Raw genomic sequence first — 15,249 nt, forward strand, 5'->3', positions numbered from 1 at the left:
TGCTTCAGACATGTGGGAAAGTGTGAACTGGAAGTTGGAGGAACAAGGAGTCTTCCAAAACGACATGTGAAAAGCCAGGAGGACCATTCAGAAAGTCTCCCCGGTGAGCTCTTTGGATCTGAGGCTGAATTTTAAAGGCGCTGCAAATCCCAAGTGTCACTTGCGTGTCCCATGATTTAGGAACCGGCAGTAAGGAGAAGATTGGGTCAAACACCTGCACCCTGAAGTGTAAAGGAGCCACTGTATATTGAATTAAATAATTTGAAGGCTCTCACTTGCCTGATTCCATCTGAAAATCACCTGTGCTTCGTTTTTCAGACCTCAGCTTTTTCGAGCAAGGTCTCATTGTAGGAGGGGTCTGTAATGCCCGAGTAATCTGTCAGTTCTTGTCTCTCTTTTAGGAGAGAGAAGGGGGTGACCCAATATTGAATTATAAACTGCCTTTGGTAGACTTTAAAAAAATTGTGATAAAATTTACTATTTTAACCACATTTAAGTGTACAATTCAGCAGCATTAAGTACATCCACATTGTTGTGTAGGCATCACCACATCCACCCCCAGAACTTTTTCATCTTGCAAAACTGAGACTCCGTGCCCATGAAACATGAACTCCCCATTCCCTACTCCTCTAGCCCCTGGCACCCACCTTTCTATATTAATATACTTTTCTTTCTCTACATGAGTTTGACTTCTCTAGGTTCCTCATACAAGTGAAGCTATATTGTCCTTTTGTCACTGGCTTATTTCAGCCAGCCAGCATCACATCCTCTAGGTTCATCATGCTGTAACGTGTGTCAGGATTTCTTTTTTTAAGCTGCATAATATTCCATTGTGTGTGTATCCGACTCTTCAATAAACTTTGATGCAATAAACCTAGATCTGTCCAGGAGATGTGTTGTCAGTGTCACCCTTGACTTCACCATCTTCCCTCCTCCCTTCAGCGTGGGGGCCCAGTCAAAGCCAAGGTCCTGGGTGAAAGCCTGAACGTAAAAGCAAAAGAGAAAGAGACTGGGTTGGAACACAGAGAAGGGTCTGTGTGACACCCACTTGGTTTCGAGGGCATCAATTCACACCTGCCCATTATTCTCCTGGATCTGTGGAGAGGGCCACGTACTCGCAGCTGAGCAGGCCAGATCTCTTTTGCCCTTGGTGTTTATGAGGTGGGGGTGGGTGCTCCCACTAACACACAGCCTCTGAGGGGTGCCATAAAAATTGCAATAAAGATGAGAACTCTGTCCTTAAAATTGTCGGTAGATCCATCATTGGGCACTGGCTGCAAGTAAGTCCGGGACCAGAAGGGGAGTTACTTGCTTAAGAAATTCTTTAGTTCTGAATGTATTCAGAATTACCAGGGGCCTGTGTCTGGAGGGCAACCTGCTGACTCTTCTATGGAAGTGCTTTACTTTGGCAGCCAGTGTTTTGACTTCCTGCCCTCCCTGAATGACACTTGGGGCTTCAGTGACTTGCTTCATCTGCCCTTCCTGCAGAACATTTCATTTTGCCATGCTTGGGGCAAACATAAGACCTGTGTTTATTGTTGCATCAAATCTGATGCTACAGAAGCCCCCTAACAGTTACCATATGCCTTCCCTCTCTAGGGATCTCTACAAACAGAGCACAGTTTTGCTAGAATACAACGTGTTTGCATGAGAAGCAAAGTAAAGGCTCCTGAAGTGCAAATTTATTAACATGTGTGCCGTGCTCTTTTGTCCAGGAGATTCAGAGGCTCCGGAACTGAATGACCCTTTAGGACAGCTGGATGGACTCGACAGCCCTATTCCAACTTTGAAAGGTAAACGGGAAGTGCTCTTTTTATGCGAGTCTTTGGCCTTGTTTTCTGTGCTATGTAGAGAGGCTCATAGTGGTTTGCCATTTCTACTCAAGGCTTGGACTTCTGGCACTAATGGCCAGGGTGCCCTGTGGCCTGGCACTGCCCCATGGATGGTGTGGTGGCACTCCTACCTCCATAGCCATCTGGAGACGCTTGAAAGGTTGGGGAGGGCTGGTTGGAGGTGACAGGTCATGGGTAGGCAGATGGCCACTGGAGGGAGGGAGGGGCCATAGAGAGTGTGGTCCGTGGGCCTCAGTGGAACTTTAGGAGGTGGACTCCTGGCTTGACCACTAAGTCTCCTGCTGACAAGTGGCCCTCTTCTGGGGCCATTCCCGATGTGATTGTCCAGAATGGGAAGGTGTCTCAGGTGGGCAGCCTGCTCTTCTCCACAGGGACATCAAGGAGCAGGTCTGTTGTCTTGTGGACACAGCCTTTCCCAGAGGTTTCAGCATCACTGCTCACTTGACACACTCTGTAGGGTCTTAGATTTATAGAATCAATGGAACATATTTACTGCCATGTAGCCAGTTACTCCAGGAAGTGGTGCTCTTCTTTCTTCATCCGCTGTCACCATATTGTCTCAGATCCCTGTCTCAGTCAGCTTGGGCACCATAACAAAACACCACATGCAGAGGGGGCCCATTCAGCAGGAATCTTTCTCAGAGCTCTGGAGGTTGAAAATGCAGGATCAAGGTGTCATATGGTTAGTCCAGGTGAGAACTCTTTCTGGCTTGCAGATAGCACTGTGTCCTCGATGGAGAGAGTGAGCTCTGGTCTCTTTTCCTATAAGGACACTATTTGCATCACGGAGGCCCACTCTCAGGATCCCATCTAATCCTAATTACCTCCCAAAGGCCCCACCTCCAAATATCATCCCATTGAGAGTTTGGGCTTCAACATTCGAATTTGAGGGGGACACAATGTAGATTATAACAGTTACCAATCCGAACAGACACTTCATCTCTCTTTAATTTCTTTTTTTGTTTTAGCATGATTTGAAGCCCAGAAATCCATAGTAGTTTCATAACCCACTGTGTGTCAAGGCTCTCTGTTCCCGTAGGACTTGTATCCAAGGCTGGACCTCCTGGGGATTGAGCAGAGATGACTCAGGTCCTCCAGTCTCAGCCAAGGTATCCTGAGTGTCCCTCTTTGTCCTAAAAGGGCTTCTGGGTGTCAACAGGTAATGAGCTCCCTTTTCATCCCAGAATGCCTTGCTGGTGAGTACACCATTTTCTCAGAGGTCAGTTGCTTAAATCAGGGGTGACTGGAGGCGTCTTGATGAGGATTTTCCCATTAGTGCATCAAATGTAGTAAACACGCCAGTTGGTTCCCTCGTGTTTACCCCTTTCAGTTGCTGCATAGTCCCTGTGACCTTGCAGGCAACCAGGCTGCTGTCTGTCAGCACAAGGATGTGTCTCCATGGGAGCAAAGGCCTATGCTTGAGACGCTTCTGTGTGACACTGGGCCTCAGGAAGTGTTTCTTAGGAAGAAGGATAGTTTTGATGCTTAGATTCTGGAATTATTTCTCAGAAGTTTGACTGGGCCCACAGGTCAGGCAACCTCTGCACATTTACTGACCGCCCCTCTGTGCTAGGTGCTGGATGAGGCTGGAGCATGCTGGTGATCAAAATACTTGTGGTCTCTGCCTTGTGGAGCTTAAGGGTCTGGGGAGTTGGTGTCATAAGGGAAAGCTGTCAGGTTATAGAATTAAGAATTATGGTGAGGAGCCCAAGGAAGAGAGGCGGTCACACTGAGCTTGAAGGAAGGGGAGGGGCATCTTGGTTTAGAGATAGGATGTTGCACTGAGATCTGAAGGGATGACATTTGCTAAGAAGTGGTGGCTGGGGGTGTATCCCAAGCCAAGGGGACTCAGTGCCTTGGGGCAGCTGAGAGAGGTGGGAGCTTATGGGCTAGGGTGGCTGAAGTCAGAGAGGATGGCATGGGCTAAGCCTGTATGGCTCAATGCTGTGGCCATCAGCCATACACGTGTCTTTCAGTTTAAATCAATTAAAATTAAGTAAAATGAAAAATCCAGTTCCTCAGGCCTACCAACTACATTTAAAGTGCTTGATGGCAGCACAGACCTAGAACATTCCACCATCACAGAAAGATCCACCAGATCCCTCTGGGTAGAGCATGTACAGCTCATTGGATGGCAGGAGAAAACTCTGTTTCATCACAAATGCCTTCCCCCATGGAAGGTTCTGGCCTGGGAGGTGGTGTAACCTATTTCACAGTCTGAAGCTTGCCAGGCAGCTCTGGAGGGTGATGGTGGGGAAGTGGAGGGGCAGTTAGGATAGAAGAGAGGCTGGGTGAAGAGGAGTGGACAAACCACAGTACTGGCCTAAAATTCAATTTGTGGTCATTCTGTAGACTTTCTACTCCCTTGGTAAAACATGCTGCCCCCTGGTAGAGTGTGGGCCGACCTGTGAACCTAGGCTGGCAGTTATAGGGCAGGGAGGAGCTGGGAGTGTGTGGGTGTGGAGTGTCACCCAGCAACCACTGTTTCCTACCTGGAGGGCTCATCACTGGATGGAAGAGCATTTGCTGATTGAGGGGCAGAAATGCCTGTGGGCTGAACATTCATGGACATAATGTATTCTCATCTAGCGAACATTGATGAGTCAGAGTCAGTGCCTCAGATGGCTCTTGACCACCTTTTTGATATTTGATCAATGCCCTCTACTTACTTGGGATTCGGTGGCCTCCTGACTATTTTGATAACTTACATGTGACTGTGTTAACACCTATGCCTGTGCCTGTGTGGCTCTGTGGGGAGATTCGGGTAGGGTTTGGAGCTTGGACTTCTCCAAGGCATTGGAACGTCAAGTGCAGAGGATAACCGGTCAAGAGGCTGTGTGTGTGTGTGTGTGTGTGTGTGTGTGTGTGTGTGTGTGTGTGTGTGTGTGTGTGTGTGTGTGTGTGTCTGTCTGTCTGTCTACACACACACTTGTCAAAGGGCAGTACATTAAGTCCTAGAAGAATGTTGTTTCATTTAACATCATTTCATTATAACTGATGAGATGCCATAGGAGCATACTCTTGTTTATATCAGTCATATCAGTTATTTTATGATGAAATTGGTTTCATTATATATCATTTTGCTGAAAGTCTCAGAACTTATCAAAGGCATTAGGTGAAGGCTTACTGTACAGAAGGAGCAGAGAGCCCTAGCAGGCTGGCCTTGTCCCCATGGCGGCACATGGGCCAGTGTGGCCCATGAGTGCCACAGTCCGACCTTGGCTTGGCCAGAAAACAGACCTGATTTGGATGGCAGCTCCATCCTCCTGTTGTGGGAGGGCACTGCTCTGGGCCACATGTCACCCCAGCCATTGAAGGGAGGAAAGGACCTAGGGGACAGCACTTACTGAGGAAGAAGTGGCTGGATGCTGATGCCATTTGTTGTTACCGCAGTTATGAGCGCTGTTTGTGTGTTCATCACTTTTCAGGTGTAGACACCACAGCATCCCCTCCGGGACAGAATTCCAGTGAGTGGCCTTCAGGAACTCCCAGGGACCCCTTCCTGTGCAGCCCCATTTTCTGGTTTTGTAGTACAGTTCACTTTCTTTTTGGGTAAAGGCTCTTGCACAAAAGGGGGCTCCCTTCTGCTGTTCCACCTTTTCCTCATATCCACAGTGACAGAGGAACTGGCTTGGCAGTGCCAGACTTACTATCCCATGTGCTTTTTTCCTTAAAGAGCTTCTGAGGAAGTTGCTGCCTGGCTACATTTGGCTTAAATCACATATAAAAAGTACTGCTAGCTGAATGGATAGTATGAGCTATTTCTTTTCTTTTCTTTTTCTTTTTTTATTTATAAATCATCTTTATTCTATTACAGTTGTCTCAATTTTTCCCGCTTTACCCCCTTCACCCATCCCCTCACTCCCACAGTCAACTCCCACTCTGTTGTCCATGGCCATGGGTCATTCATACATGTTCTTTGTCTAGTCTCTTCCCTTTCTTTCCACCATTGTCCTCTTTCCCCCTCCCCTCTGGTCACTTTCAGTCTGCTCCATGTTTCCATGCCTGTGGTTTATTTTGATCGTTCGTTTATTTTGTTGAATAGAGTCCACTTATAGGTGAGATCATATGGTAATTGTCTTTCATCAACTGGCATATTTCACTTAGCTTAGTATTCTCCACTTCCATCCATGTTGTTGCAAAAGGTAGGAGATCCAACACTCTCTCTCTCTCTTTCTTAAATGTAGATTGATTTTATTTATTTTTTTAATGTCAAAGTTAATTATAAAATATTTTTAAAAATTTAAAACCATTATGAAGTCTCAGCAATTAAACCAACATGAAACCAACACAGAAATAATCAAGTAGATCAATGAAATATAATGAGCATTCTAGAGACAAACATATATATCTGATTAATATATATATGATTAAGTTGATATTTCCAATCAATGGATAAAATAAGGCTTATTCAACAAATAAGGTACATGGACCACTATTACTTGAAATAAAACAAATGTCGAGTCCTGTTTCACACATTATACAAGAAATATTCAAGTGAGTTAAAAATCAATATGTACAATCTAAGGAGTTTCAGAAGAAAATAGAATTAATGTTTTTCATGACCTGAAGTAAAATATTTAACCCCAGAAGCTACAAAGTAAATATTGACAATATGACTATATTAAACATTTAACTATATAGTAATATACATATAAAAAAAGTTAAAGGACAAGGAATAGAATAGAAAACTACTTGCAACACATCTATAACATGGTAAACAGGTGTTTTGTTTCTTGTTTTTTTTTTTTAGGGAAAAAAGTTCTACAATCCTTTAATCAATAAATGGGTAAAGAATACCAAAAAGTCATTCAAAGCTTTTTTAAAAAAAACAGAAGAAATAAGCAAGAAATATACTAAAACAGGTTTACTTTCAACAAATAGTAAAGGAACAATTAAAATAACATTATTGCCACAATCAGATTAATGAGCATTAAAAATATTGGTAATATCAAGTATTGGCAACTCTGAAAGGAACTGGGTATTCATAGGAACTTTTTCTTCATCTTAAAGCAGTCCCCTTTGGCATATTTCGCAGTGCTGGTTTGGTGGAGGTGTATTCTTTTAGCCTTCTTTTGTCTGGGGAACTCCTTATTTCGCCTTCCATTTTAATCAAGAGCCTTGCTGGGTAGAGCAGTCTTGGTTGCAGGCCTTTGCTTTTCATGAGTTGGAATATTTCTTGCCATTCCCTTCTGGCTTGTAGTGTTTCTGTTGAGAAGTCAGCTGCTAGCTGTATTGGGGCTCCCTTATATGTTACTACCTCTTTCTCTCTTGCTTGCTTTACGATTCTGTGTTTGTCTTTGCTATTTGCCACTTTAATGATGATGTGTCTTGGAGTGGACCTCCTTGGGTTCCTCTTGAATGGGACCCTCTGTGCTTCCTGGCCTTGTGTGACTTTTTCTCTCCTCCAATTAGGGAAGTTTTCTATCATTACTTTTTCAAACAGGTTCTCTATCCCTTCCTCATCCTCCTCTCCTTCTGGTATTCCTATTATATGGATATTATTACGTTTCAGGTTGTCCTGCATTTCCCTAAATGCCTCTTCATTCTTTTTAAGTCTTTTTTCATTTTCTTGCTCTTTCTGGGAGCTTTTTTCTACCTTATCCTCCAGCTCGCTGATTCGGTCCTCAGTTTCATTGAACCTGCTCTTGATTCCTTCTGTTGTGTTCTTCAATTCAGAAATTGTATTCTTCATTTCCTCTTGTGTCTTATTGGTCGTTTCTGTGTCCTTTTCATGCTGATATAGTTTGCAGTAAGTTTCTTCCTAGTTTCCCTGTAGTTTTGGTAATTCTCTCTGAGCTCACTGAGGTCATTGAGTTTCCTTAGAACCATTGTTTGGAACTCAATATCTGATAGTTTACTTGTCTCTATTTCATTTAGTTCTCTTCCTGGGGATTCCTCCTTTCCCTTTGAGTGGGGCGTATTTCTTTGTTTTCCCATTATTTGTGAGACTCTTCTCTTTTGCTTCTGATTCTTAAGTTGATCTGTCTTGATTTCCTGACTTTGAGGTGTGAACTTCTATAGTAGGAGACCACTGTTTACTTTCTGGATCTGCCTCTGATGATGTCAGATGTTGACCCTGTCTGACCTTAGGCAGTAATCTACAGTTTGTGGCTGTCTCCTTCAGTTGTTAATCTAGTCACTCTGCACTCAGCAGGGCGCGTTAGACAGCTCAGGGCGGGGCGGAGTCCCTCCTGGGTGTGGGGTTATTGGGTCCTCTCCCACTGCTGCCATATGGGGGAGGAGTCCACACTGGGATCCCACCGGTTACTCTCTCTGTTCTCTCCCCAAAGCCTCCATCCCTAGTCTCTCCTCAAGTGTCACCAGACGTCTCTGCACCCCCTTTATCCAGGGATCTACTGTCTGTGGCTGCCCCTCTGCACTCAGCAGGCGGCTTAGACAGCACAGGGTGGGGTGGAATCCCACCTGGGGTGGGGCTATTGGATCCTTTATGGTGGTGCTGCTCAGGGGGAGTGGACTCGTCCTGAGCAAGATGGCTGCTGCCGCATGGGGGATGAGTCAGTTCCAAGATCCCGCTGGCTACTCTGTCAGTTCTCTCCAAAGCCTCCTTCCCCAGTCTCTCCTCAGGTGTCTCTAGCCCACTCTGCCCCTGCCTTTGCTGGAGACCATGGTAAGTGACTGCAAATAAAAATGTATGTGTTGGCCCCTTAAACAGTCTCCAGCTGCCTGTCTCTGGCAGAGAGCAACCCTGCCGCTTTTTGCAACTGGCTGTTTTCTGTGTACTTTTTGGGCTCTGGTTTTGTGGGCTAGAGATCCCTGCTTTTGGTTTAGACCCCGCTCTTTTCAGGGGGATTCCACTGGCCGTTTCAATATCCTTCTGGTGCTGTTGCCAGTGGGCACCCCGCCCGCCTTCTCAGGTCTGTACCTCACTCCTTACCAGTTAGGTTGCCCTAAAGCCGAGTCTTCTGTCTCCGAGGTTGCAAGGCTCCTCTCTCGCTCTTGTTCAGTTGTTTGTTCCAGGTGACTTCTCCACAATTTAGTTGTAATTCCAGGTTGGTCCTGGGAGGAGGTCAGTGTGACTTCTACTCACTCCTTCACCATCTTGATTCTCCTGAGCTATTTCTTTAATCCAGTAACCACTTATGGTGCCTACGCATCTGTGAAATTGTAGACACGTGAAAATGGCTGGCGGGCCAGGCCTTTGGTTATACCACCTGAGCTGAATGGGATCTGAGAACTAGTTAGATATGTAAAATGCATTTGTCTTCAGTATTGAGCACTTTACATGTAATTGGGGGTCAGTATTTAGAGATCCCAGAGCAAAACATCTATGTAGAAGAGAAAGTGAACCCAAAAGACATTTTGTTTAGAGCTGAAGAGTTTGCTTGAATTTCTGTGTGCCCGGATGCTGTCATCATTAGGACCCTGGTAATAGTGCAGTGTTACCATGACACTGGGTATTCAGCAGCATTTTTGTTTTTCTTGCCACGTTAAATACATTAGTTTATTGTTATTATTACAGAAGTATACATTTAGCCTAGAAACCATTTGCTCATTTGTTCCAAGGCCGTATTTTAAATGCATATGCCACACATCTGAGGTTTTGTAAAATCAGTGCTGTGGAATGTTTGTGGAAGCGGATCACCTCTGGGAGGCCTGCGGGGCGCTATCCATCCTGCAGCCCCCACTGAAGACCCAGCATGCTGCCTCTCTTGCCAAAACAGAGAGGTAGCTGCTCAGTGTCCCCCTGAAACTAGGAGGGGAGTTTCTAACCTTCCCCACTGGAAGAGCGCACATTGCAATGATAGGTTATCTCAAGAGCATTCTGAACAATGGGACAGGAATGGGTGCCTGCTCATTGTGCTGTGCTGGAGAGCTGAACTAAAATTTCTGTGGACAAAGAAAACGAAGCAGTCAGTAGAGGTCATCATGTTGGCATGGAAACGAAGCCTGTTCTCTGTTTACTTAGTGTCAATTCCCAATTCCTGTAGGATGTATGGATTGATGGCACATCTGGTTTATTATGGAACTTCGGGGGGTGGGAGGTGATTATTTCCTGTAGTTTGGTATACGGTGAGGGTCTCCATGCATGGCTGATGGTGTGAAATTGAAACAGCACCCTAAATTGCAGACATAGCTTTACGTCTCTGACTGGGAACATGGGCCCGGGCTGAGCTTTGAGTCTGGGCCCTTACACCTCTCTGCTGAGCGTCCCCTGGCCCATCATTGAAATGGGGGAGTGGCAGAAAGCCTAAAATGTTTCCCAGCTTCCTGTGCCTAGAGCTCACGTGGGGTTTCACAGTTCTTTATATGGCTACTCTGGAGGTTAAGGCCATTAGTTTAGCACCTCTGACCTGGTGCTGGCTATGAATTTTCAGAGTCCACTGTGCTCTCCTGGATATGGACAAACTGAGTGGTCATGGCAGAAAACCCCAGCACACATATAAGAGGTTTCAAAGCATACCCCAGAGTGTGTGCGAGGCTGAGAATGTGGACAGGTCCTTGGACATGTGCATATGAGCGCACCTGTGGAGAGTCAGGGTGCACCCGGCTGATTTTCACCTCCAAACCTTCCTCTGTATCTTTTCTTCTTCCTATGGTCTTCCTAGCTCCCCCACTCTCTCCCCAGGTAGCTTCTGCTACTAATGCTGCAGCTAGGATCAAGTCATGGCAATCAGCTCCACTGTCATCTGGTTGATATTGTTGATTGCTGCCCTTCCTACTGAAGTGACACAGAAGGCAGGGATTTTTCTTTCTCAGCACATTGGGTTTAAACATGATACTGCCGTGCACATGCTTATTCACGTGTGCTCATCTTGTGGCCATCTCTGGAGGAGGAGTGTGTGTGTGTGTGTTCACATCTCTGTCCCTTTGTGAGGATGTGAGTGTCACCCTATGCATAGGAAGTTGTCTCCTTCCTTCTTCATCCCCCTGCATTAATTTCTGAGGGCTGTCACAACAAAGCACCACAGACTAGGTGCCTGAAAACAGTGGAAACTTACTCTCTGGCAGTTCTGAAGGCTTGACGTCCCAAATCAAGGAGTCGACAGGGTTGGTTCCTTCCGGAAGCTCTGAGGAGAAACTGTCCCATGTCTCTTACCTCCTGTTGTTGACAATCCTTGCAGTTCTGTGGCTTGTGACAGCATCACTCCACTCTCTGTCTCAGTTGTCACATGGCCTTCTTCGCTGTGTATCTCTGTTCAAATGTCCTTCTTATGAGAACACCAGCCATTGGAGTAGGGCCCTTCATATGACACCAGAGACCAGAACTTCTGCAGAACTCATTGTGAGGCACAGTTCACTACCAGCACCCTTCTCCAAATGTGTAGATACTCTTAGGTACTTCTCTCCATTTTACAGGTCATTTCAATTTCTTTTTTCCCTGTTTTTCTCATTGTCTCTGATTCTCATCCTCTTTAAATTTCACACCCTCTTCTTCTGCCCCTGTTGTTCTCCTGCTATTCAGCCCCCTCTCATTTTATGTGTCTGGTCCTGTGAAAACCACCAGACAGCTTAGCTTAGGGGGTCAGTCTAAAAGGGAGGGCCCTGCTGCCACCACTTCACTTGTTTATTTATTGACTTGTAAATAGCCCCTGGGAAGAGCAGCTCTCAGGGTCTCCTGCTCACCTGCCCTACTAGGCAGGTTGTCTGTTTTTGTCTCCCACCAGTTAAAACCCTGTGACCCCTTGTAGATAAGCCTCTTCATATCTTCTTCCCAGACGAGCAAACATCTACTAGTAATCAGACCCAGTTGGTGAGTATGTGGGTGGTCAGTTGGGATAAAACCGCCTCTGGTGTGTCTTCACTTGGACTCAGCTCTGCTGTCCCTAGTGTGGGGTGAGCAGAGAGTTGGCCTGGGCAGCGGGAGACAGAACCCATCAGCTCATCTTGTGAAACTTCCTCTGCTACAAAGAAGGGGAAACCTCTCAGGTAACTAAAAAGGGAGATTTCTGTTCTCTCTGATGCTGTGGAGTGCTGATTGCATCCCCGTGAGGGGTCATCACCAGGCCTGGCTCCTCTCGGCCCATTCAGTCACGTCTGCTGAGGTTTGGGGCTCTTGAGGAAGCCTCTGTGAGCCAGGGATGAGATTAGTGATGGGTAGTATAGACCCCATGTTTTACACATAGAGGAAATGAAATCGAGAAGTTAAATGGCTAGCTGTGAATTACACACCAAAGGGAACAGCAGCATGGTGCTTCATCTTCAGGGAGCTTTCTTTCTAGCTTTCATTTTGACCAAAATTGGTAGGCCAAACTAACGTGCCCACCCTCCCACTTAAATTACATGCAGGTGCTCAATGAGGTATTAGTCAAACATGTACATGGTTTGATGAACTTGAGAGAGAGATGAACTGCCCAGGAACAGGAAGGGAGCAGCACTGCCAGACTGGAAACCAGGGCAGGAACCATGAGGTGGTCCTGCTTGGTTGGCAGCCTTGGAGATTCTGGGAAGACATTTACCTGAGGCAAAGAGTTGGACCCTGCAGGTGTCATGCAGTTTTGATAATGGGCTGCCCAGCAGTGACAGGTGGTGTCACAGATGTGGACACATCTGTGGGAGCCAGAGAAGAAGGAACACTGATAAGACATGGACACCTCAGCAAACTTGGTGCAGTCAAAGGGCAACTGCATGTTTGTCAGGTCCTCCAGTGCTCTGGTGCTGGAATAGCCTCAGAACGTGAATGCTCCACTAGGGAGAACACCCAGGAGTAGGAAGATCCCAAGTGAGATGACCTAAAAAAGTACACTGAAGTTACAGATTTCATGAGAACTAGGGATTAGGACAAAAATCAAGTTTGGTTCTAGGAAAAAGAAGGCATTTACATTTCTTGTACTCCAATACAAGGCCTATGAAATATCAGCCCTGCTATAGAAACTATGCTGCTAGGCTCAGTTGCTTTGGAGCCTTGGGTTTTAACATCAAGCTGGAAGGGAACCCGTCAGATCTGGAGAACAGAGGTGTTGAGGATGAGCCTCCGCAGAAATCCAAGAGACCCAGGGGTTACAGTCCATTTCACCCATCAGCCTAGGGAGGTGCCTCCACCCTGGTAGGAGACAGACGTTTTCCCCACAAGAACTCAAGCTTGGACCCACAGCTCAGGAAACCAAACCTACATGACTGGAATGTTGTGGGGGAACCCAGAATTCACATGGGAACTTGGCATGCCTGTTGCAGGAACCCAGTCTTCAAGGGGTTCCCACAGGAAAACCATCCCAACAGGAAAAAAATTACAAAGCTCACTCAGAGAGGCCCAAGGTGAATGTTAAGTCAAATATGGTAAAATGTTAGCATAAAATCTTGATGTTGTATGCGTGGGTGCTATTATATTAATATACTTGTATTTTTCTATATGTTTGCTACATTTCAGTATTGAAGAAAATCAAAAGAATGGCTATTGAACAAAAACACTTAGGCAAAATGACATATAAACAGTGTGAATTTGGAAAGTAAAAAGGCCACATTATTGTTATTTGAAGAAGATTCCTAAATAGAAAATCCAAGACAATTCAGAAACTGCTTTAGCAAATAAGATAGTAGTTCAGTAAAGTGATAAGATAAAAGGAAAGTATACAGGGTGGGCTGAACAATGGGCTCCCAAAGATGCTTACATTTTAATCCCTGGAACCTGTGAATATGTCACCTTTCCTGACACAGGGACTTTGCAAATGGGATTAAGCTAAAGATTTTGAGATGGGAAATGATCCTGGATGATCCAGGTGGGCCCATTGTATTCACAGAGGCCCTTAAAGGGGCAGCAGGAGGCTCAGAGTCACTGGTTGGAGGTGTGATGAGAAGCAGAGGTTGGAGTGATACAAGGAGGGCTCCAGGGGCCCAGGCAGGTGGTGGCCTCCAGGGCTGGGAAAGCCATGGGAAGAGCCTCTCCCAGAGCCTCCAGATGGCGTACAGCCCTGCAACACCATGATTAGAGGACTCTGACCTCCAGAGCAGTAAAATGAATTTGTGTTGCTTCATGCTACTAAGTTTGCTAATTTGTTACAGCAGCAGTAAGAAATTAGTACAATATATAGACGTAACAGTTTCCCTATAAACCTTAAACTACTTAAATGGAAATAATAGAAATAAAAACCAATTCACTTGCTAGTAAGGAAAATCATGGAGTACCTGGAGAACTATCTAAAAATAAATGTGAAGATACACGTGAAGAAAATGACAAAGCGTTTCTGGAAATATGAGAAGGTCTGAAATAGAGGCATAGACCTTGTTTTCTCAGTATTGTCACAAGGGCAGTTCTATACAAATCATCTATAAAAGCAGTTCTCCATCAACACTCCAATTTTTGTATCCTTACCCAAGGACGTGCTTATTGATTTTGGAGAGAAGGAGGTGGGGAAAAGGGAGGAAGCGAAACACTTATGTGTGAGCAAAACATCGATCAGTTGCCTCTCATACATGCCCTGACCAGGAACTGAACCCCCAACCTAGGCATGTGCCGTGATCAGGAATCGAACCCCTGATCTTCTGGTTTATGGGACAGTGCTCCAACTCAGCCACACTCATCAGGGCAACAACCCAATTTTTAAATGGAGCTTATCAGGATGATTCTGAAGTGAATGTGAGAAACTAGCCCCGAGAAGTAATGTTTGTTATTCTTGATGTCTAAATATATTTCAGTCACCATAATTGAACAAATGTGACTTTGCAACAGCAACAGGCCAAGCTCAGTGGGGTGGAGGCAGGGTTAGAAATACATGGAGATTGTTTAAGATGGGGTAGCCTGTGAGGAACACCCTCTGCGAAGGTGACCTTTCAGCAGAGACCTGCCCCTTGAGAAACAGAGAAGCTTCGAGACAAAGTGTTCTCAGCAGACTCTTAGGAAGAGCAAGGGAGCCTCCCTTCCAGTGGGGTAAAGTGAGGGAATGGCAGAGAAAGTTCCAGAAGCAAGATAGCATGGATATAAGTTAGCTTTTCTTTATTATCTGTCTTCCTACTTTCTTCCTAAAGTCTCGGTTTTACTGACCTATCTAGGGCAGAAGCAATGAATTTATGAAGTTGTCATATTGACCTATGGTTTTGGTCTCTCTGAGCGTCCAGTAGAACATGAGGGAGGTTGATTCAAAGCCCACATTGGAACATGGGTGCCGTCCATGGAGTTTCTGTCTTGTCCATTCCCAGCGGGGGTCGCCTCCTCTATGTCATTGCATCTAGAGCCACCCCAGGGATAGGTGCTGGCCATTGAGGACTGTGCTTTCCAGTCCTGGCTGTCCCCTCCAGGGCTGCCTCTTCCCAGTGTTGTCTGGTCTGCTTTAAGTTCATTCTTAGATGGCTTGGGTTCACTGGAACTACAGCATCTTTCTCCTCAGCCCTTTGGAGCAGGGTTTACAATGTTGAGTCAGGTTGACCCCAGGCTCTGTGCCCAAGTGGAGGGCACAGCAGGCAAGAGGAAGTCCTCCTTGTCTACACCTCTCAAAAAGGA

The 15,249-nt window shown here is 45.7% G+C and overlaps 1 protein-coding gene across 1 annotated transcript in view; it reads left to right on the forward strand.

Annotated features, from left to right (window-relative positions):
* The window catches only part of ROR2 (receptor tyrosine kinase like orphan receptor 2), a 197,374-nt gene that overhangs the window by 145,579 nt on the left and 36,546 nt on the right, over window positions 1-15,249 (forward strand). Inside the window, exon 2 of the mRNA XM_054588032.1 lies at window positions 1,716-1,793. Coding sequence (XP_054444007.1) covers window positions 1,716-1,793 — 78 coding nt within the window. The remainder of the gene's footprint in view (window positions 1-1,715; window positions 1,794-15,249) is intronic.

Source organism: Pteronotus mesoamericanus, unplaced genomic scaffold (assembly GCF_021234165.1).
Source record: "Pteronotus mesoamericanus isolate MK-2021 breed Mesoamerican mustached bat unplaced genomic scaffold, CSHL_Meso_final scaffold_125, whole genome shotgun sequence".
In the NCBI taxonomy this organism is placed as follows: domain Eukaryota; kingdom Metazoa; phylum Chordata; class Mammalia; order Chiroptera; family Mormoopidae; genus Pteronotus; species Pteronotus mesoamericanus.